General features: G+C 49.5%; 1 protein-coding gene across 1 annotated transcript in view; it reads right to left on the bottom strand.

The window, feature by feature from the left end:
• Positions 1–24,222, bottom strand: part of LOC146817856 (amine sulfotransferase-like) — a 462,478-nt gene that overhangs the window by 428,167 nt on the left and 10,089 nt on the right. Inside the window, exon 2 of the mRNA XM_085611339.1 lies at positions 2,737–2,904. Coding sequence (XP_085467465.1) covers positions 2,737–2,893 — 157 coding nt within the window. The 5' untranslated portion in view covers positions 2,894–2,904. The remainder of the gene's footprint in view (positions 1–2,736; positions 2,905–24,222) is intronic.

The following is a 24,222-nucleotide window of genomic DNA, read 5'->3' as shown; positions in this document are numbered from 1 at the left end:
GTTGTGGGACATTTACATCGTTTTAAAGCTTTTGGAGTTCTAGCAAGACAGTAAGCAACTTTCTAGGAAGGAAAGTTCAGATAAATTAGCTAAGCGATTATGTTTTATTTCTTGTAAAATAGTTTCTGACTCCTGAAGGAGTGTCTTTTACAGTTTCTAAAAGAGCTAAAAAAATCAAAGTGATATCCTACATATGTTTTCCTGACAACCACAAACAATGTTTATATGAGGCAATGGAAGGGAAATATACATCACCAAATAGCTCCTAGTATGCTTTTAGAAACTGTTTGGCCTTATATTCTCTTTCACCATTGCTTGATGGATCAGATGGCTCATGGTGGAGGCAAGCATTGACACTTCTCAATTTTGGGCTCCCTCTAACTGAGAGGATATGGTGTCCAAGGCCTTCTCCCTCGGCTGTTGCCTGGGAGAAATTTTACAGGAATCGGATTGGTCTTCGCACTCAAGTTTTAAATGGTTTTATTTTAAACCAGTGGTGGGAGTGGCATCACTGGTAGTCGGCAAGCTTTAAACTAGCATTTAAACTATCAGTTTGAATCTTTTAGGATCATCACACACATCTACTTATGTTGAAGGCCCCCGGCCAGAAGAGGAGGGACATTTATCATTAAATCTAAGTATATAGGGCCCAATTCACAGAACTAACTTAAGACAAAATCCTAAACTTCCTGCCATTTTTGTATTCACAGAAGGCACTTACTCATTTTTGTATTCACAAAAGGCACTTACTCATTGATGAGTAAGTGCCTTCTGTGAATACCAAAATGAGTAAGTGCACTTACTCATTTTGGTATTTACAGAAGGCACTTACTCATCAATGAGTAAGTACCTCTTGTGAATACCAAACTGAGTAAGTGCCTTCTGTGAATACCAAAATGAGTAAATGGTAGTAAGTTTAGGATTTTGTCTTAAGTTAGATCTGTGAATCGGGCCCATAGTTTATTTATATAAATGTTCATACTCTGGTTACCATGACAGTTATGGATTTATTACAATTTTTATGTATTGTATAGCAATTTTGTATTGTTTAAAAATACTATTAAAGCATTTGTTTAGTCACTTGGGTCAAACTCAGGTCAGGCCAGAAACAGGATTTTGAATGCAGAAATGGGAAAACTTATTAGCTACTCTTGCACAAAGAAAAAAAAGTGTGACTTCCTTGATGTCTATTGTATGTGGATTGAGACAATACTGCTGGATGTATTTTTCTTAGGGGCTCGTGTGATATGTAGTCCATATATATATCCTTGTATTTTGTTTGGCTGCTGGATCTGAAATAACAAAGTAATTTAGGCAAACCCTTGCCTCCCTGTCATTAATAAAATGTAAACTTTTCTTCACAATAGCTAGGAGATTCTGGTCTGTGGGAGACAAGATGGCGGTCGTCTGAGACCGTAGCTGCGCACAGGAACAGAGAGCCCGGCTTTTTTCAAACTATGCTGTGAGTTAGAGGGAGGAGAACAGCCAGCGATAACGGCCAGCGATGGTTCCGGAGGCTCAGGCAGAGTCACTACAGACCGCCCTAAATTTACAAGGACGCTATGTACAGTTGGTTGGAGCATTTATTGGTCTAGCAGTGCTAAGGTATTTTAAATACCTTAAAAACACTATTGCGACCGTACCTGTCAGCTGCATTGGCGGTGGAGCGACATTGCGGTCGACATCAGCGGCAGTTACTGCGTTGTCCGTGGAGAACGCAAGGATGGGTCCGAAGTCGGCGGCGGCTGTGGTCAGAGCGAGGGCGCGCCTTATGTCGAAAAACTCTGCTGGGGCCGCAGAGGCAGGAGCAGACACGGATATGGCGGGGGAGTGCGCTTCTCCGGATCAGACTTAATCAGAATTAAACAAAAGGCAGCCGATGCCCTAGGGAGGTGGACAATAGCTGAGCCAGGGTTGGGGCTTACTATTTGCTCTGTTTATGGATCGAACTATGACGACCCCCAGATCTTTGAAGATCTGGAGCTAGAACTTGCGACTTGGCCTTTTCCATTAATTGTATGCGGAGATTTTAATATTGCCTTGGATCCGCAACAGGGCCAAGCGAACCAAGGGACATTTCAGGGGCGGAAATCTCGAGTATATAGGACATTAATGTCACTCAATAGGAGCTATGGTTTGGTTGATCTATGGACAGCCTAAAAAAAAAAATATTAATGTAGGTTATGCGTATTATTCGTGTCCACATAAAAAATACATTAGAATTGACTATTTTTTTGAAACAACAGACTTACTAAGTCAGGTTAGTATTAAAATTCTACCTAAGGTTATCTCTGACCATAACCCATTAATTTTAGGGGTAGACATTCCAGGCTTTCGAAAAGAAAGTGGCAATTGGTCATTTGATAAGAAGCTTTTAGTCAATATTAGATACATCAAGCATATAAGAAATTGGGCATGTGAATACTTTGATATCAATAGGTATAGTGCCTCTAGAACAATCGTCTGGGATTCTTATAAAGCGGGCCTGAGAGGAGAAACTATTAGACAATAGCTAGGAAATGTTATGATTTATGTTTTTCTAATAGTATTTTTTATTACATTTTGGTTGTGTGACTGCATTAAAAACATGTGAGTTTTAGATTGTTTAACAAATAACTTGTGTTGCAGTCTAGGACAAGTGTATATCTCCCTAAAAATAAAAGAAAGATAATTTAGAGTTTTAGAGACAACTGTAAATGAGTGCATTAATCAACAACAGAGGGAATTTGATCTTACCAGATTTTGGATATGTGATTAGAAATACATCAGTGTCCCTGATTGGAAAGTGCTCTAGAGAATCTATTTCTTCTGGCGTAATCGCCTCTTCCATAAAATAGATTCCTCTGTGTAGAAGTAGTTTGGTCAAAGATGGCCTAGCTGTGCCCTCATCCATAATTCAAGGAGCTGAAATAGAAACAGAAAGTAAATCTAACTGAGTTTTAACATACTGAAGACTTTATTGTGATAAATTCAAAGAGGGTATCACTTAAAGAGGATAATTTTCAATAGAGAGCTGGCAAAATACCTGCTAAGTTTTGTGCATAGATAAGCACAAGCACTTCTGTTTACCATATGACACACAAAAAGCATTTAATTTTCCAGATCAAATTTTTATTTAATAATTGGTACATCCTGAAAACAGCCAAAGCCAATAAAATTATGGTAAAATTATAGGGGTGTGCGAAGAATTCTACTCTGTGGTGGAGGTCGCAGAGTTTTGCCCACTCCCGGTGGAGGTCTGCAAAACTTCACAAAGTGACTTGGAGCAGAGTTCTTTCTCTCACGTGGCTCGCAAATGTTAAGTTGGCAAGCATGAGTGAGAAAAATTGTGAACTAGACCTCCTCCCGGTGAGATTTCTCAATGCGGGTGGTTGCGACAAGTTGCGACCACTCACATTGGGAAATCTGCCATTTGCATTGATGAAGCTGCCACTTGAGCAGAATATCTACTTGAGTGACAGACACTTAGTGTTGTTCGCAGTGATTTTACAGCATGGGACAAACTCCCGGCACTAAAAATCAATGCGAGCAGCAATACTTACTAGACTCTGCCACTCGCGGAACGCCGTGGACGTGGAGGAGTTGTTCTGCAGAACGCCGCAAACTCTGCCCAGGCCAATATATTTTCTGTGTATGACACCTTTTCCACTGCCCTTCTATAAACTTTAAGACCTTCATTACGAGGTGCTCCCTATTGGATGTAATGACTGTCACATTTAAATAGAACTGACACTATTTAAACAGTGCAATAGTGTTAGAAAAACCCACTCCCACACTAGAAGGGGTGGTGGTGGTCTTCCGAACACACTGTGGTAGCTTGGCTCGAGTGGTCAGGAATCAGGCTCCGTGCTAAGCATACAACATACCCAAACAATAACCATGCGTGCATCCGTTCCAAAAACGACTCTACACCGTAAAAATTATGAAAATAACTTTCTTTATCTGCTTTTTCTCTTAGTTGCTGATTGGAGAAAATAAATAACAATCACAATATAGAAACTTTTTAGAAAGTGCAGGACTAATAAATACTGGCTTAATGATTCAATAAATAGGGGTGATCATAAATACTGAAGGCATAAATAAAAGTGCAATACAGACAGGCAATTAAATATTCTGAGGCAATAAATACTGTAACCAATAAATATTGTGCATCAATAAATACTGTGGACCAATAAATACAGTGGAACAATAAATAGGTTAAATACAATAAATACAGTGCCCCTAATAAATACTTAAAAGCTGACAGTGACACTCATGGAATCAGATCACTTTTGAATTCCTAAGGGCTGATTTGGCCCAGGCACAGCTTGTGGGGATGTGGAAGGCTTGGGGGTGTCTACTCCCTGGCTTGGTCAAGGCTGAGGCCTAAACTGAGGTAGATAAAAGGGGAAAATACCAGAGACCTGGCTCTCTCTCTCCACACAACTTCTCTAGATTAGTCCCAGTTCACCCCTGGCACAGTCAGGTTGGTTCCAGCACCTCCCTAGCCCCTTAGAGCAGTCTCTCAGGTCTCCACAGGGCCTTAGGCGCCCTCTACTCCACTTACTGCCCTTTTTCTGATGCTTCGACGCCGCTGGAGTCGTATCGATGCCGTGAGGCGGTTCCGGTTCGATGTCGGCGGCCTCGGCACAATGCCAGTTCTTTGACGACGCCGGCAGGCGGATCCGGTCTCGATGTCAGCGGCCTCGGTTCGATCTCGACCTCCGATTCGATGGCGTCGGGCAGTCTTACTCGATGTCGACTTCGGGCGGCTCCGGTCCGATGGCGACCTCGGCTTCGATGACGTCGGCCGGCCTTGCCTCGATATCGACTTCCGGCGGCTCCGGAGTGCGATCCTCACTCCCGACCTCCGGTGCTCCTCACAGGTTTCCGGCGACTCCGGAGTGCGACCTCCACTCCCGACCTCCGGCACGATTCTCACAGGTTCCGGCGACTCCGGAGTGCGATCCTCACTCCCGACCTCCGTTACCCTTCACCTCGGTCTCCGACGACTCCGGAGGGCGGACTCCACTCCTCCGATGACGCCGCTCACTCGACCTCGGGTGACTTCCTCCTCGACCTCTGGTATTCCTCACGACCTCTGACGGCGCCCTCTCTCGACCTCTGGCGGCTCCGGGTACGACGTCTGCTTTTCCAGTCAGCGCCGCTTCTCCACCTCGGGCTCCAGGTCTTAGGCTACTCGACGTCGGACTTCAGGGAAACCAGCTTCCAGGTCAGGATCTTGCTGTTCTCTTGTCTCTAAGGCCTGTTCCTGCTGTCCAGGTCCTCAGGATGGTTTTTCTGACTTCTTCCCACACAGGGCTCTAGGCTGGGCTCCGTCAGTAGGGACTAGTATCAAGGGTGGGTTTATGGACCCCACTCCAGGCACAAGTTTCCACCCCTGCTGCTTCACTCCTTCCTCCTTCACGTTTTTGCTGCTCACTCCTCACCAGTCAGGTGCCAACTGCCAGCTCCAACTGCCAACTCTCTCTCTTAGCTTCCCAACATTCTAAACCGCCTCCAACTGTCACAGGGTTCTGGAATGTTCTGGAAGGTGCTGGTAGGTTCCAGTGGATGCTGGTGATGTCACAGGTGGCCACCATTTTGTGCTCCAGGCCCTCAGACAGAAGTTTCAGGGGTAGCTAAAATGGCTCCCTGAATCTGCAGCAACACGAAAAAGTCTGGTGGTTCCCAAAAAGGAAAAATTCAAACAGGGTTTGAGGCAAAAGTGGGACAAAATAAATAATGATGAGGAGGGACCACCCAAAGGGCTGACAGGTCTAACACGCGTCCCCCCCAGCTGAAAGTGGGGAGAGCTACCCAACCCCTTGGGAGTTCTCATCACTAAGGCGGAAATACCTTGAGAGACCGTCCGCATTGGCGTGGTCCACTCCAGGCCGATGTTCCACCTGAAAGTCCATCCCCTGTAGGGAAATAGACCACCTCAACAACTTGGGATTCTCCCCCTTCATTTGCATCAGCCAACGAAGGGGTCTGTGGTCGGTCTGAACTAGGAAGTGCGAGCCAAACAGGTATGGCCGCAACTTCTTCAGAGCCCATACCACTGCAAAGGCTTCACGCTCTATTGCACTCCACTTCTGTTCCCTGGGAAGTAGTCTCCGGGATAGGAAGACCACGGGTTGATCCAGACCCTCTTCGTTGAGTTGCGATAACACTGCCCCAATGCCATGTTCTGATGCATCTGTCTGGACAATGAACTCCTTGGAAAAGTCTGGGGCCCTTAAGACCGGGGCCTCGCACATGGCTTTCTTCAATCTCTCAAAGGCTTGCTGACAAGCCTCCGTCCAGACTACCCGTCGAGGTTGTTTCTTGGACATGAGCTCCGTGAGGGGGGCTACGATGGTACCGTACCCCTTCACGAAGCGGCGGTAGTATCCCGTGAGGCCCAAAAATGCTCGGACCTCAGTCTGTGTCTTGGGGGGTTCCCAGGCCATGATGGCCTCGATCTTCGCCTGGAGGGGTTGCACCGCTCCCCTACCCACCAAGTGTCCAAGGTACACTACCGTCCCCTGCCCGATCTGGCACTTGCTGGCCTTGATCGTCAATCCAGCTTGTCTCAGGGCCTGGAGAACAGCTTGCAGGTGACGCAAGTGATCCTCCCAGCTGTTACTGAAGACGGCTATGTCATCCAGATAAGCAGCAGAGAAACTCTCCATTCCGGTGAGGATCTGGTTTACCAGGCGCTGAAACGTGGCAGGTGCGTTCTTGAGCCCAAAGGGCATCACACAGAACTGGTAGTGGCCATTAGGCGTGGAGAAGGCTGACCTTTCCCTTGCTCCATCAGTCAAAGAGAACTGCCAGTACCCTGAAGTAAGGTCAAAGGTACTTAGATATTGGGCAGCTCCCAGCCGGTCAATCAATTCATCCGCCCTAGGGATCGGATGAGCATCAGTTTTGGTCACTGAATTCAGTCCCCGATAGTCCACACAGAACCTCAGTTCTGGTTGGGCACCCGGTGGTGCAGCTTTTGGTACTAACACCACCGGACTGGACCAGGGGCTGCTAGAAGGTTTGATCACTCCTAGCTCCAGCATCTTAGTGACTTCACTATGAATGCTGGCCTTCACCTTGTCTGACATCCGGTAGATCTTGGACTTCACAGGTGGGCTGTCTCCTGTGTCCACGTCATGGACGCACAGGTGAGTCCTACCCGGGACAAGGGAGAACAACGAGGAGTACTGCCCCAGGACCTGGCGACAGTCCTCCTGCTGTTCAGGAGTTAGAGATGGGGAGAGAATCACTCCCTCCACCGACCCATCCTTCTCTTGAGACGCAAACAGATCAGGGAGAGGCTCGCTTTCCACGTCCTCTCCTCCGTCAGTCACCATCATCAAGATGACTTCGGGCCTCTCGTGGTGGGGTTTGAGGCGGTTGGCATGCAGCACCCGCAGGGGCTGACGAGGGGTCTTCAGGTCCACCAAGTAGGTAGCCTTACCCTTCTTCTCCAACACCTCAAAGGGTCCTGACCAGCGATCCTGGAGGGCACTAAGCTCTCCTGGTTCGATCACCCACACCTTCTGGCCAGGCTCCAACTCCACCGGGTGAGCATTGTGGTCGTACCACGCCTTCATCACTGCTTGGCTGGCTTCCAAGTTGTCAGAAGCTTGCTTCCACAACTTAGCCATTTGGCTCCGGAAGGCCAGCATGTAGCTCACCACATCCTGGGGAAGCTTTCTGGGAGTTCTTTCCCATCCGTCTCTCACCAGGTTGAGAGGTCCACGTACAGGGTGCCCATACAGAAGCTCGAAGGGGCTGAAGCCCACTCCCTTCTGTGGCACTTCCCTGTAGGAAAAAAGTAAACAGGGTAGGAGGACGTCCCATTTCCTCCGCAGGCTTTCAGGCAGACTTCTGATCATGCCCTTCAAGGTTTTGTTAAACCTTTCCACCAGACCATTTGTCTGGGGGTGGTAAGGAGTGGTGAACCGGTATGTCACTCCACACTCCTTCCACATTGCCCGCATATACGCTGACATGAAGTTGGTCCCCCTGTCGGACACAACTTCCTTGGGAAAACCCACTCGGGTAAAGATTCCCATCAGGGCCCTTGCCACAACAGGTGCTGTTATGGTCCTCAGAGGTATTGCCTCTGGGTACCGTGTGGCATGATCCACCAGAACCAGGATAAACCTGTGACCAGCTGTAGTTGGCGGATCTAATGGACCCACAATGTCGATGCCCACCCTTTCAAAGGGGGTGCTAACGACAGGAAGTGGTTCCAGGGGAGCTTTCAGCTTCACCCATGTTTTCCCACTGGCTTGGCAAGACACACATGTCCGGCAGTAGGTATCGGACGACACTTTCATCTGAGGCCAATAAAAGTGTGGGACAAGACGGGCGAAGGTCTTGTCCTGCCCCAAGTGTCCTGCCAATGGTATCTCGTGAGCCAACTCCAGAAGGAAGGCTCGATAACGTTGAGGAACTACCAAGGCTCGTGACGATCCGTGTAGGGGTGCCTTGGGTTCACTGTAGAGGAGGCCATCCTCCCAGTAAACACTGTAGTTCCCTTCAACGTTCCCTGCTGCCTGGGCTTCGGCCTGTCGCCTCAGCCCCTCAAGGGTAGGGCACTCCCTCTGGCCCTGGCAGAATTCCTCCCTGGACGGGCCTCCCTCCACGTGCCACTCGGCCGGGATGGGTAGGTCCTCCAGGTTGGTAACGTCCCCCACCGCAGACTCCCGGTCCACCACCTCCGGTGGCCTATCCGTCCTACGGGGTGGGGACGCCGAGGCAGGCTCCTCCTGTCCTCGGTTCTTCCCTTGACTGGCAGCTGGCTGGGCCTTTGTTCCAGGCTCCAGCCGAAATGAACTCCCTCTTCGGGTAGTCGTGGACCTTGTGCTAACACAGGCCCAGTCAGGTGTACCCATCATCTCGGTGTGAGTCCGGTATTCCACCTCCTTCCAAGCGTTGTGCTCCATGTCATTCCCCAGCAGACAATCGACTGGCACGGCAGGGCTTACGGCAACTCGAAGTGAACCTGCAACCCCCCCCATTCAAAGGGAACCTCGGCCACTGGATAGTGGCCTGTTCTGCCGTCAGCCATCGCGGCTGGGTGGAGTACATCGGGAATTACCTGCTCTGGAGACACCAGTTGGCTACGCACCATAGTCATACTGGCTCCTGTGTCTCTCAGAGCCTCCCCTCTTTGGCCGTTGATGGTGACCCACTGCCCATACTTTGCGGTATTTGCGGGCACCTGGATCTTAGGAACCATCTCCCGTTCTCCCAGGGACACTAAAGTGACACCCGCCCACTCCCTTCCCTTAGTTAAGGGCATCTCCTCCCCGAGCACTACACTAGCTACTCCGGGGGTCTTTCCTCCAATGGGAGGGGGTGGTCGTTTCAAGCACTTCGGATCTCCTTTATAGTGTCCAACGCCACCGCACTCATAGCAATGGACAACCCTTGGCTGCTGACTCTGGCCAGGATTAGGGTTTCTGGGCGGGTTAGCCTTAGGGGTGAATCCTGTTCCCTTCCCTTGGAAGTTATTTTGGGGGCCTTTGGAGAACTCCTTTTTCTTTTCCCCTCCCTCTTTCTTCTGGGGGGCGCCCTGTCCGGCCTTTTGAGTATCCCCTCCAGTCCCCCTTGTGGACACCCGGGTACTAGCCCAAATGTCCGCCTCCTCAGCAAGCTTCCGGGGACTGGTTAGCTTGCTATCCACCAGGTGTTGCCGCAGTTCAGGGAAACATTTCTCGAGCAGGTGTTCCTTCAGTACCAGGTCAAACAACCCCTCGTAGTTCCTCACTTCACTGCCCTGAATCCAACCTTCCATTGCCTTCTTCGCATAGTCCAGGAAGTCCACCCAATTCTGCGTGCCCAGTTTGTGACTACCCCTGAACTTCTGTCTGTACTTTTCAGGTGTTAGTCCAAACTTTCTGATGAGCGCCAGTTTCATGGTGGGGTAGTGGGTCTGCTCATCCTCCTCGAGGGCCAATAAAGCATCCCTACCAGCTGGAGGCATGTACTTGTACAATCCCCCTCCCCAGTACTTCTCTGGAACCCCATGGGCCCTCAACGAGACCTCATAGGCCGCTAGCCACTTGGCGATATCGTCGCCCACTCCATAGCTAGCTACTATGTCCTTTGGCAGGTATGGTTTAGGTTCCCTGGTGATCTCTTGGGTTTGGCTGCCACCATTAGGAACAGGTTGTGCCCCGATTCTCAAGATCTGAAGATCTATTTCTTTCAGTCGTAATTCATGGGCCATCCTCTGCTCCTCCTTCTCCTTTTCCAGCCTTGCTAAGTCCCATGTGAGCTGTCTTTTCTCCCTCCGGTCTGTTAGCTCCACTTCAGACAAGCCACCGCTAGAGGCACTGCTGCCCTTCCTAGAAATGGTTCTGGGCCCTGCTGACAGGTTCCCCACCTCAGGTTGGTATATCTCAGCCCCCTCGGGGTCAGGCTCTCCATCCCTGTCTTCCTCCTCAGCCTTGCTTTCCCGTCGTGCCTCCCCCCAAGCCCTTAAGCTGGTTTGGAGTGCACCCTTCTTTGCTCCTGGGGGACAGTACACCCCCTCCCGCTGGCAAAACTCCCTGAGTTGGGCCACAGTGTACGTTTCTAGATTTTCTAGTACAAACTCCATCTCGCCCACTCAGGTTAGAGGACAGGTTTTGTGCAGTAACTATGCAGGGGGGTACCTTTAATAATACCTCCTCCCACCACCAGAGTAAATTTGGAAAAAACAAAACCCACAATTAGGAAGGCCGCTCTTGAGAAAACTCCCGGTGTAGGCCTATGGACTACCCACAGTTATTGTTGAGTATGCGTAGGCACAGCTCTATCCCACCACTGAACACCAATTATGTTAGAAAAACCCACTCCCACACTAGAAGGGGTGGTGGTGGTCTTCCGAACACACTGTGGTAGCTTGGCTCGAGTGGTCAGGAATCAGGCTCCGTGCTAAGCATACAACATACCCAAACAATAACCATGCGTGCATCCGTTCCAAAAACGACTCTACACCGTAAAAATTATGCTTTTTCTCTTAGTTGCTGATTGGAGAAAATAAATAACAATCACAATATACAAACTTTTTAGAAAGTGCAGGACTAATAAATACTGGCTTAATGATTCAATAAATAGGGGTGATCATAAATACTGAAGGCATAAATAAAAGTGCAATACAGACAGGCAATTAAATATTCTGAGGCAATAAATACTGTAACCAATAAATATTGTGCATCAATAAATACTGTGGACCAATAAATACAGTGGAACAATAAATAGGTTAAATACAATAAATACAGTGCCCCTAATAAATACTTAAAAGCTGACAGTGACACTCATGGAATCAGATCACTTTTGAATTCCTAAGGGCTGATTTGGCCCAGGCACAGCTTGTGGGGATGTGGAAGGCTTGGGGGTGTCTACTCCCTGGCTTGGTCAAGGCTGAGGCCTAAACTGAGGTAGATAAAAGGGGAAAATACCAGAGACCTGGCTCTCTCTCTCCACACAACTTCTCTAGATTAGTCCCAGTTCACCCCTGGCACAGTCAGGTTGGTTCCAGCACCTCCCTAGCCCCTTAGAGCAGTCTCTCAGGTCTCCACAGGGCCTTAGGCGCCCTCTACTCCACTTACTGCCCTTTTTCTGATGCTCCGACGCCGCTGGAGTGGTGTCGATGCCGTGAGGCGGTTCCAGCTCGATGTCGGCGGCCTCGGCACAATGTCAGTTCTTTGACGACGCCGGCAGGCGGCTCCGGTCTCGATGTCGGCGGCCTCGGCTCGATCTCGACCTCCGATTCGATGGCGTCGGGCAGTCTTTACTCGGTGTCGACTTCGGGCGGCTCCGGTCCGATGGCGACCTCGGATTCGATGACGTCGGCCGGCCTTGCCTCGATGTCGACTTCCGGCGGCTCCGGAGTGCGATCCTCACTCCCGACCTCCGGTGCTCCTCACAGGTTTCCGGCGACTCCGGAGTGCGACCTCCACTCCCGACCTCCGGCACGATTCTCACAGGTTCCAGCGACTCCGGAGTGCGATCCTCACTCCCGACCTCCGTTACCCTTCACCTCGGTCTCCGACGACTCCGGAGGGCGGACTTCACTCCTCCGATGACGCCGCTCACTCGACCTCGGGTGACTTCCTCCTCGACCTCTGGTATTCCTCACGACCTCTGACGGCGCCCTCTCTCGACCTCTGGCGGCTCCGGGTACGACGTCTGCTTTTCCAGTCAGCGCCGCTTCTCCACCTCGGGCTCCAGGTCTTAGGCTACTCGACGTCGGACTTCAGGGAAACCAGCTTCCAGGTCAGGATCTTGCTGTTCTCTTGTCTCTAAGGCCTGTTCCTGCTGTCCAGGTCCTCAGGATGGTTTTTCTGACTTCTTCCCACACAGGGCTCTAGGCTGGGCTCCGTCAGTAGGGACTAGTATCAAGGGTGGGTTTATGGACCCCACTCCAGGCACAAGTTTCCACCCCTGCTGCTTCACTCCTTCCTCCTTCACGTTTTTGCTGCTCACTCCTCACCAGTCAGGTGCCAACTGCCAGCTCCAACTGCCAACTCTCTCTCTTAGCTTCCCAACATTCTAAACCGCCTCCAACTGTCACAGGGTTCTGGAATGTTCTGGAAGGTGCTGGTAGGTTCCAGTGGATGCTGGTGATGTCACAGGTGGCCACCATTTTGTGCTCCAGGCCCTCAGACAGAAGTTTCAGGGGTAGCTAAAATGGCTCCCTGAATCTGCAGCAACACGAAAAAGTCTGGTGGTTCCCAAAAAGGAAAAATTCAAACAGGGTTTGAGGCAAAAGTGGGACAAAATAAATAATGATGAGGAGGGACCACCCAAAGGGCTGACAGGTCTAACACGCGTCCCCCCCAGCTGAAAGTGGGGAGAGCTACCCAACCCCTTGGGAGTTCTCATCACTAAGGCGGAAATACCTTGAGAGACCGTCCGCATTGGCGTGGTCCACTCCAGGCCGATGTTCCACCTGAAAGTCCATTCCCTGTAGGGAAATAGACCACCTCAACAACTTGGGATTCTCCCCCTTCATTTGCATCAGCCAACGAAGGGGTCTGTGGTCGGTCTGAACCAGGAAGTGCGAGCCAAACAGGTATGGCCGCAACTTCTTCAGAGCCCATACCACTGCAAAGGCTTCACGCTCTATTGCACTCCACTTCTGTTCCCTGGGAAGTAGTCTCCGGGATAGGAAGACCACGGGTTGATCCAGACCCTCTTCGTTGAGTTGCGATAACACTGCCCCAATGCCATGTTCTGATGCATCTGTCTGGACAATGAACTCCTTGGAAAAGTCTGGGGCCCTTAAGACCGGGGCCTCGCACATGGCTTTCTTCAATCTCTCAAAGGCTTGCTGACAAGCCCCCGTCCAGACTACCCGTCGAGGTTGTTTCTTGGACGTGAGCTCCGTGAGGGGGGCTACGATGGTACCGTACCCCTTCACGAAGCGGCGGTAGTATCCCGTGAGGCCCAAAAATGCTCGGACCTCAGTCTGTGTCTTGGGGGGTTCCCAGGCCATGATGGCCTCGATCTTCGCCTGGAGGGGTTGCACCGCTCCCCTACCCACCAAGTGTCCAAGGTACACTACCGACCCCTGCCCGATCTGGCACTTGCTGGCCTTGATCGTCAATCCAGCTTGTCTCAGGGCCTGGAGAACAGCTTGCAGGTGACGCAAGTGATCCTCCCAGCTGTTACTGAAGACGGCTATGTCATCCAGATAAGCAGCAGAGAAACTCTCCATTCCGGTGAGGATCTGGTTTACCAGGCGCTGAAACGTGGCAGGTGCGTTCTTGAGCCCAAAGGGCATCACACAGAACTGGTAGTGGCCATTGGGCGTGGAGAAGGCTGACCTTTCCCTTGCTCCATCAGTCAAAGAGATCTGCCAGTACCCTGAAGTAAGGTCAAAGGTACTTAGATATTGGGCAGCTCCCAGCCGGTCAATCAATTCATCCGCCCTAGGGATCGGATGAGCATCAGTTTTGGTCACTGAATTCAGTCCCCGATAGTCCACACAGAACCTCAGTTCTGGTTGGGCACCCGGTGGTGCAGCTTTTGGTACTAACACCACCGGACTGGACCAGGGGCTGCTAGAAGGTTCGATCACTCCTAGCTCCAGCATCTTAGTGACTTCACTATGAATGCTGGCCTTCACCTTGTCTGACATCCGGTAGATCTTGGACTTCACAGGTGGGCTGTCTCCTGTGTCCACGTCATGGACGCACAGGTGAGTCCTACCCGGGACAAGGGAGAACAACGAAGAGTACTGCCCCAGGACCTGGCGACAGTCCTCCTGCTGTTCAGGAGTTAGAGATGGGGAGAGAATCACTCCCTCCACCGACCCATCCTTCTCTTGAGACGCAAACAGATCAGGGAGAGGCTCGCTTTCCACGTCCTCTCCTCCGTCAGTCACCATCATCAAGATGACTTCGGGCCTCTCGTGGTGGGGTTTGAGGCGGTTGGCATGCAGCACCCGCAGGGGCTGACGAGGGGTCTTCAGGTCCACCAAGTAGGTAGCCTTACCCTTCTTCTCCAACACCTCAAAGGGTCCTGACCAGCGATCCTGGAGGGCACTAAGCTCTCCTGGTTTGATCACCCACACCTTCTGGCCAGGCTCCAACTCCACCGGGTGAGCATTGTGGTCGTACCACGCCTTCATCACTGCTTGGCTGGCTTCCAAGTTGTCAGAAGCTTGCTTCCACAACTTAGCCATTTGGCTCCGGAAGGCCAGCATGTAGCTCACCACATCCTGGGGAAGCTTTCTGGGAGTTCTTTCCCATCCGTCTCTCACCAGGTTGAGAGGTCCACGTACAGGGTGCCCATACAGAAGCTCGAAGGGGCTGAAGCCCACTCCCTTCTGTGGCACTTCCCTGTAGGAAAAAAGTAAACAGGGTAGGAGGACGTCCCATTTCCTCCGCAGGCTTTCAGGCAGACTTCTGATCATGCCCTTCAAGGTTTTGTTAAACCTTTCCACCAGACCATTTGTCTGGGGGTGGTAAGGAGTGGTGAACCGGTATGTCACTCCACACTCCTTCCACATTGCCCGCATATACGCTGACATGAAGTTGGTCCCCCTGTCGGACACAACTTCCTTGGGAAAACCCACTCGGGTAAAGATTCCCATCAGGGCCCTTACCACAACAGGTGCTGTTATGGTCCTCAGAGGTATTGCCTCTGGGTACCGTGTGGCATGATCCACCAGAACCAGGATAAACCTGTGACCAGCTGTAGTTGGCGGATCTAATGGACCCACAATGTCGATGCCCACCCTTTCAAAGGGGGTGCTAACGACAGGAAGTGGTTCCAGGGGAGCTTTCAGCTTCACCCCTGTTTTCCCACTGGCTTGGCAAGACACACATGTCCGGCAGTAGGTATCGGACGACACTTTCATCTGAGGCCAATAAAAGTGTGGGACAAGACGGGCGAAGGTCTTGTCCTGCCCCAAGTGTCCTGCCAATGGTATCTCGTGAGCCAACTCCAGAAGGAAGGCTCGATAACGTTGAGGAACTACCAAGGCTTGTGACGATCCGTGTAGGGGTGCCTTGGGTTCACTGTAGAGGAGGCCATCCTCCCAGTAAACACTGTAGTTCCCTTCAACGTTCCCTGCTGCCTGGGCTTCGGCCTGTCGCCTCAGCCCCTCAAGGGTAGGGCACTCCCTCTGGCCCTGGCAGAATTCCTCCCTGGACGGGCCTCCCTCCACGTGCCACTCGGCCGGGATGGGTAGGTCCTCCAGGTTGGTAACGTCCCCCACCGCAGACTCCTGGTCCACCACCTCCGGTGGCCTATCCGTCCTACGGGGTGGGGACGCCGAGGCAGGCTCCTCCTGTCCTCGGTTCTTCCCTTGACTGGCAGCTGGCTGGGCCTTTGTTCCAGGCTCCAGCCGAAATGAACTCCCTCTTCGGGTAGTCGTGGACCTTGTGCTAACACAGGCCCAGTCAGGTGTACCCAGCATCTCGGTGTGAGTCCGGTATTCCACCTCCTTCCAAGCGTTGTGCTCCATGTCATTCCCCAGCAGACAATCGACTGGCACGGCAGGGCTTACGGCAACTCGAAGTGAACCTGCAACCCCCCCCCATTCAAAGGGAACCTCGGCCACTGGATAGTGGCCTGTTCTGCCGTCAGCCATCGCAGCTGGGTGGAGTACATCGGGAATTACCTGCTCTGGAGACACCAGTTGGCTACGCACCATAGTCATACTGGCTCCTGTGTCTCTCAGAGCCTCCCCTCTTTGGCCGTTGATGGTGACCCACTGCCCATACTTTGCGGTATTTGCGGGCACCTGGATCTTAGGAACCATCTCCCGTTCTCCCAGGGACACTAAAGTGACACCCGCCCACTCCCTTCCCTTAGTTAAGGGCATCTCCTCCCCGAGCACTACACTAGCTACTCCGGGGGTCTTTCCTCCAATGGGAGGGGGTGGTCGTTTCAAGCACTTCGGATCTCCTTTATAGTGTCCAACGCCACCGCACTCATAGCAATGGACAACCCTTGGCTGCTGACTCTGGCCAGGATTAGGGTTTCTGGGCGGGTTAGCCTTAGGGGTGAATCCTGTTCCCTTCCCTTGGAAGTTATTTTGGGGGCCTTTGGAGAACTCCTTTTTCTTTTCCCCTCCCTCTTTCTTCTGGGGGGCGCCCTGTCCGGCCTTTTGAGTATCCCCTCCAGTCCCCCTTGTGGACACCCGGGTACTAGCCCAAATGTCCGCCTCCTCAGCAAGCTTCCGGGGACTGGTTAGCTTGCTATCCACCAGGTGTTGCCGCAGTTCAGGGAAACATTTCTCGAGCAGGTGTTCCTTCAGTACCAGGTCAAACAACCCCTCGTAGTTCCTCACTTCACTGCCCTGAATCCAACCTTCCATTGCCTTCTTCGCATAGTCCAGGAAGTCCACCCAATTCTGCGTGCCCAGTTTGTGACTACCCCTGAACTTCTGTCTGTACTTTTCAGGTGTTAGTCCAAACTTTCTGATGAGCGCCAGTTTCATGGTGGGGTAGTGGGTCTGCTCATCCTCCTCGAGGGCCAATAAAGCATCCCTACCAGCTGGAGGCATGTACTTGTACAATCCCCCTCCCCAGTACTTCTCTGGAACCCCATGGGCCCTCAATACTTACTAGACTCTGCCACTCGCGGAACGCCGTGGACGTGGAGGAGTTGTTCTGCAGAACGCCGCAAACTCTGCCCAGGCCAATATATTTTCTGTGTATGACACCTTTTCCACTGCCCTTCTATAAACTTTAAGACCTTCATTACGAGGTGCTCCCTATTGGATGTAATGACTGTCACATTTAAATAGAACTGACACTATTTAAACAGTGCAATAGTTATTGCCTTTCACATGTTTTTGAGGAATAATGTGGATGTTGATATTTACTGCAACAAAATCTCCCTGTTACGGCAAATACTGCCCATTTCTCCCCAAATAAATAGCAGCAGGTTTGACATCCTGATATTTATCACAAAACTCATAATTGCGATAGCAGGACTGTGTTGTAGCCGGATTACTGCACACATCCCATTTACCATTTTAGGATACTTGTGATGAGGGCCTATGAGATCTGGTTCACAATAATGCGTAATCATATAGGTCCAAATGGAAATGGCAAAATTGATACTCTGGGCAGCAAGCAGAAAATACCACCTATTTAAGACTGGACAGGCCATTCTGTCTGTTCTTCCTTTTCCCCACTGTGCGGTGGCATAGCTGACTACTTTCAAAAGCAGAATTGTTGGCATGTCTCAACCAAGGGAGTCCCTAGAAGCCCCTTCTAGTTTGTAGCATCCTGGAGTGTGGGGATGGTTTAAACATACTTATATAAGGGCTGGTGTTTGAAACGCACCATCATTGGAGCAAACATATTAACATTCATGAGTGCCATAGAAGAACTGCACCATATGAAACTGATCCTAACTACAACAGAAATTAACACCAGCTGTAGACTATTCTCAAAAGGGCCCATCACATACCTGTCTTCTTCCACGTGTAACAATTATCATGTTACCAGCCCAAAATACTCCAAGATTGCTAGTGAATATTTCCTGACGCTGGGCCTGGTTATGGTCATAAAACAGTGTCTAAAAAAATAGATCACCCATTTTGCAGTGGGGGGAATTTGTTTGCAATGTGTAGATAGAAAAATTTACACCCTTTCTTACATCATATAGAAGTCACCATAGAAATTATGGATCCCATAAAAGATGAGAGTACATCAAGCGAGCAGAGCACGAGAGACCACACCACTCTTATGGAAATCTGCTTTACTTTATATATTAACTCTGAGCTCCTTCCAAAAATACAACAGGCCAACAAGCAGGTATCTCCCAATCATGTATGAGTGTGCTCTTGCAGCACATGATGCAGGCTAGCAAGGTTTTGCCTGTCATACTACACAGACAAGCTAGATAAAACAAAGGGACCCATAGCACGAATACCGAACAAAGTATATAAAGTTGAAAATGTTTATTGTTTAATGTGTAGCAAACAGGTTTATCCAAAATATAACACAAGGGCTACAAGTGGACTTATGTTTAAGGGTTGGAGGTTACTTAGCCATAGTGTCAGGTGGCTATGGATAGTTTTAGGTTTAGAATTAGGCTTAGGGTCATATCTAGATTACCCAGTGGAGTCAGTGTTGACCTTAGTCCGATGTCCCAAACTGGTGGGCTGTGATCCGATTTTTGATAAGATGTGAAAGTCCAAGCAACTAACAAAGATGTCTTTAAATTCTGTATTTATATTGTCACACTTCCTGATGTTCAAGGACAGAGGTCAAATACCAAGCTATGTCGTCTGACAAATTGCTGCTTCTTTTTTTAACATGAGGATTGGTGTTTGCAGACTCCTCTCGCTTTGTAGCCAGAGAAAGATAATTAAAGTGATTTATGTCCAGATGATGACCTCAGAAAGTGAGTATTAAGGTTTGAACATCATCAGCATTGCAACTAACAGAATAGGACTATTCTGAGAATAATAAATCTCAAATCCAGCTGACCTTATTGGACCTTTGTCGTTTGTTGATCTTCGCACATACGCCCTTGCAATATCATTGTTGTTATCTGTTTTATGTCTGATCTCATTACACGGAGCACATTTGCTCTTTTGGATGATGATCATAAATTCTAGAAATGATTAAATACAATACTAAAGTCATGAAGGAGAGATGATTTTTTTTTATTCCATTAGCTGTTGCAGTAATTACATTGTTGTTGGAAATATTGAAATACTCTGCACTGATAGCAAATAGTAATGCTACCAGCATGTAGAGCATGATTTGGTGATCCATTGTTTCATATAATCATATTTTCCCAACATTCCCTATGACATATTGGTGTCTCTTGCACTTGTTTACAGTTTTACTTCAAATCTGAATTTAGTGCTCACATTGATAGTATGGAAGGCTTAAATCATGTGCCATAGAGTAAGCTCTAACACACTAACTTTCTGCGATGGATTATGCAGTATACACAAAGGAACCTGCGGTCGGAGGCTTTCTGACCTGCATCTCCGGTTTCATTTCTGACCACCTAATAATAATGTAAGCGGTCAGAATTGAAACCGGCAATTTATTCCAGGTGGATTCCGATGGTAAAGCAAACACAAGGAGATGATGGATGGAGTACTGAAACTTTTCAGACACTCACCCTCAGTCACAGATCATCGTTCTTTAGCTCACTTTGCCACCCCAGTTCAGACCCAGCCATATGCAAATCAGTCTTGACCCTGTGCCTCATGGGAATAGTCCAGACCAAACTGCCAAGACAGGTCTTCCCTTGACTGGAAACAAGCATACTGGGACCGGTTTCAGCGTAACACCGCTCATCAGCCAGGCTAGCTTGAATCCAGTGGCAAAGTGAGCAAAGGGCACACATCTGGGCCTACCCTGCCAACTTAGGGCGAACAAAGCAAACACAAGGAGATGATGGATGGAGCATTGAAACTTTTCAGACACTCACTCTCACCCCCAGTCACAGATCTGGGTGGAATCCATCATCATTCTTTAGCTCACTTCGCACCCCAGTTCAGACCCAGCCATATGCAAACCAGTCTTGACCCTGTGCCTCATGGGAACAGTCAGGACCGAACTACCAAGCCAGGTCTTCCCTGGACCGGAAGTCTGAATTTAGTGCTCACATTGATAATATGGAATGTTTAAATCATGTGCCATAGACTAAGCTCTAACACACTGATTTTCTGCATTGGATTATGCAGTATAAACAAAGGGACCTGCGGATGGAGGCTTTCTGTCCGACAACTCTGGTTTAATTTCTGACCACTTTATAACAATGTAGGCATTTGGAAATGAAACCGGCCGGTCATTCTAGGTGGATTTCAACAGGCTCCTTGAACCCCCTGGCTTATCGGAGGCCCCAACTTAATCCCTTAGGACATTTTATCCACCGTCTGGATTACGATGTTGGTTTCCAACAGGTTTTACATGTTGACCTTTCTGACATGGAATTCCTGTCGGAAAGCGACTTTGGGGCCATTCCTCCATGGCCTCTGGTTAGGGGGCCTAGGGGGTACCTATGGTGTACCATAATCCCTGCACCATGTGGCAGGCAACACGGTAGGCACCGTGAGGTGCCTGCCTCGCGAGGCAGCGATTAACTGAATCTCCAGTTTCTCCATGAGAGCCTGTGCTATGGTGGGTTTATGACAGCGATGGTGTCGGGCAGACCTGAGTCCACCTGACAACTTAATGAGGCCCAAAGTGATTTGTCCCTTGTCATTTAATGTCTCCCCACAATGGCAGCAACTTTATGGATTAACAAAAGGATGAGCCCGTCATGCCAGAATTAGAACACATAATCTGATGGTCACTAAAAGATGTAGATCAGGTTTTCAACCCACTGAGTTATCCGTCCGCCACAGGACACAGTAATGTAAATTAGGTTTTTAGAGATTATTTTACATGCCTCTCTACTGAGATTCAATCAGCACCTTACGTAATGGTTTAGTACTCCCTCTGCACTCAAGAATTCTTAGGACTTGTTCGCCGGCCTCTGTTCTTTCCCGTACAGTCCTTCCCTTCAGTGTTAAAGCTTGTGGACAGTAAAGAGGCAAACTACTGTTGACTGGTCTGTGAACAGGTTAAAGGACATCCCTGTGTGCTTCTGGCATAGAAGGCCTAATAGAAACTGCAGAGCCTCTCATCCCTAACTTCTCTACAAGAGCAACACCCCCATGGGACGTTGAAAGTCTGCAAAATTCAGCTTGGAGTAAAACTTGTGCCATGCTTACTGCACACAGATATCAGAATTGTATATACAGACCTTCCTAAACTCTTGCACAAACACACCTAAGCAAAATACCTGAGTTCTAGGATGTATGGTAGTGTTTGAGTTTGATGATTGTAGATCCTGGTTAGATAGATGCTATCCCACCTTCTCCACTAAGCCAGAAGGGTGAGCTCCTTGGCAAATTAAGGGATCTGATTTCGGTCATTGGTGCCAAAGGGCACTACAACTGCTATATGTCGTAACATATGTGGAGGTACTCTGTCACCTCTAATGGTCATGTTTTCATGCTATTTATACTGCTGCTCTCTGAGTCCTGTCCAGGTGCAGTCTATCTGCTATCTGACCCCCTGATCTCTATATAATTTAGTAGTAGCACTTCTGTCTGAACCTATAGATTTGTCAAGCTCTCGTGTCTGCGACCTGTGTTTTTTATAACCTTTGATGTCCCATGTTAGTTTGCATAAACGGATTTTGTAAACAGCTCTGAGAGTAGTAATTATTTAAGGAGAGTATGTTAGAAAAAATCTACATTCATTTTTCAAAGTATACTTGGGAAGGGGTGGGGGAGTGAGCACCGGTACCCCTGTGGAATGCAAGGTCTGTGTAACAGACCACAAACGTATCAGGAATATTTCGTTCGTGACCATTCTTTGCGACTCTATGAATTATACCTAAATTTGTGGAAATACAGTTTTGGTCTATTTTTTCAAACTTTTCTTAGGAAAGCCCAACTGCAAGATGCTAAAGGTAGGCGGGTTTGCTCCGGTTCAAGGAATGTATTTGCACCAGACCAATTTCAAAGTTGTTCAGCCACCACTGTTTAACACTATTATGTCATTTTTTAAACATCATTATTAATGTTCTTTGTTTCACTTGTTTACAAAATACTTTAAATAGTCTGTTCATGGAAACTGAGCGGTAGCTTAACAGTTTTTAATGACTAACATTTTGCTTGTGGTGGGCAAAGCTTCTTTCCAGGATGGCTTCTGAATTCCCCAAATAGATCCTATCATAAGCCGAAGATAACACATTTCAACGAAAATACTCACTAGCGGACAGATTGATAAATCAAACAATCAATTGCATGTAGTGATAGATGTTTACTCCTTGTTAGACTTGGGGGTCTCTGGTTGGCGCAAGGTTGCCCTTGGGTCAAGCAGGAACCCTCTCCTCTACGTCAGGGCGCAAGATAACCCCTTGTGAATGACCCTTGCTCACCCTCTAGGTGCGTGGCGTGAGCAGCCAAGGCGATTCCTCAGGCGTTGTTGGTTAAGCACTTACAATCATACACACAGTAAATACATCAATCCCCCCAGAAACGGACACCAGACTTGGATATGTAGAAAAATACGCTTCTTTATGTAAAAATAGGTATATATATCTCAGCAGACTTATCACAAGACCAATAACGTTTTCGCTATGCCACCAGGTTGTAAAGCAGGCAAATGTTCTCTGTTCGTAGCTTCAAATGGATACTTTGTAGTCTCTTGCAAATGTTACTTTTGGTTCCAGTACTCACAGAGATCGGCTCCTGCGAACGGGGAAATAAGGCGTTGCGGGCCCGAGCCCGATACTGGAACTTCTTTAGTGATGTGGAGAGTCGGCACAGGTCGGTGCGACTCTCAGCTTGGGAAGTGGTCTTGGGTCCTCGATCAGCGGGTGTGGGCAGGTAGGCAGGCGCGGCCAGCGACCCTCAGCACGGCGGTGCAGGGGGGGTCTCCACAACGGGGGCGGCGCGGCCTGAGATGTCCGGGGATAGCGAAGCGGGGTCACAGGGCACGGTCGGTGCAGCTGGATGACCCGGCGTAGATCACAGTCGTCGGACGGTTTCCGGCCGGAGGGGTGATAGCGCGTTCAGCGCGCTCCAGTGGCAGGCGGTGACAGGGGTGCAGGCAACCTAGCCCGGGAACAGAGAGCGGCTCCGGACGGAGCGAGGCTCTCACGGAGTTGAGGCAGGCAAGCTCCTGAGTGTCACGGCCCTAGGAGGGGCGATGAGGGGCGCAGTCTCTTTCCAGCGGGATGCACACACGGCTCGAATCGGAGGACGAGCAAAAGCACAGAGAACCCACTGGTCCTGGGGTTCAGTTCAGGGGGCAAGCTCAGATCAAGCCCTTCGAGAATGTTCAAGCACAAAGTAGCAAAGTCTTTTCAGTAGTCTCTTCCTCTCCTTTCTCAGCAAGGCAAGCAGCAGGCCAGCTCCTCCAGCGTCTTCTTCTCCTTCTAGTCGGGCAGAGGTTCTTTGTGGTAAAACAGGATTCTGATTTCTTAGGAGCCAGGCTCCTTCTTTTATACCGTGATTCTTTTGTTCTTTAGCGCCAGGGGGCCTGGGCCTGGCTCAGTCCAGTTCTGGAGCACTTTGTTATGGTGACTCTGCTCTTTCCTTTCAGCAGCAGGGCAGAGACATCAGCCGCTCCACAGGGGGCGGCGCCGGCTTTGTGGTGGCAGAGCACAGGTCTATTCAAGAGTCAAGGTGTACTCCTCCCACCCATCCTGGTGTCCTCTCCCTACCCACCACCTGGCAGCCAACCTGTCTCTGGGGATTCCCCAACCCTGCTCCTTACTGTTGCTAGGCAGAACACACACACGCAGCAGAGGCGGAATGAAATGGCCAGGTCAGTAAATACTAACTTTCTAAAAGTAGTATTTACAAACCCAGGATATTAAAATAAACTTGACTACAAGAAGTATTTTATTATTCTGAGTTCAGGCATACTAAACTTGACATTCTACCATGCTCTCTGAGTCCACTGGGGTCACAGCGTGTAGTGACTCCAGCAGCCCATTCTGGCCTATGGAGAGCAGGTAGCCTTCAATAGTGAAAAACGAAAATGGCTGTAATTCACTACTAAGACATGCCACACACATCCGGGCATGTCCTACCTTATGCCTACAATGCACCCTGCCCTTGGGCCTACCAGAGGGGTGGCTAATATGTAGGTAAGGGAAGGTTTAGGGACTGGCAAGTGGGGGCACTTGCGCAGTCAGCGCGACGGTCCCAGACCGCGCACAGGGTCTGCGGTGGCAGACCCTAGGCACATTTTACACGGCCGCTTTCTG

Source organism: Triturus cristatus, chromosome 6 (assembly GCF_964204655.1).
Source record: "Triturus cristatus chromosome 6, aTriCri1.1, whole genome shotgun sequence".
Lineage (NCBI taxonomy): Eukaryota > Metazoa > Chordata > Amphibia > Caudata > Salamandridae > Triturus > Triturus cristatus.
The sequence above is the reverse complement of the archived record's forward strand: the minus strand, read 5'-3'. Positions and strand labels throughout refer to the sequence as shown.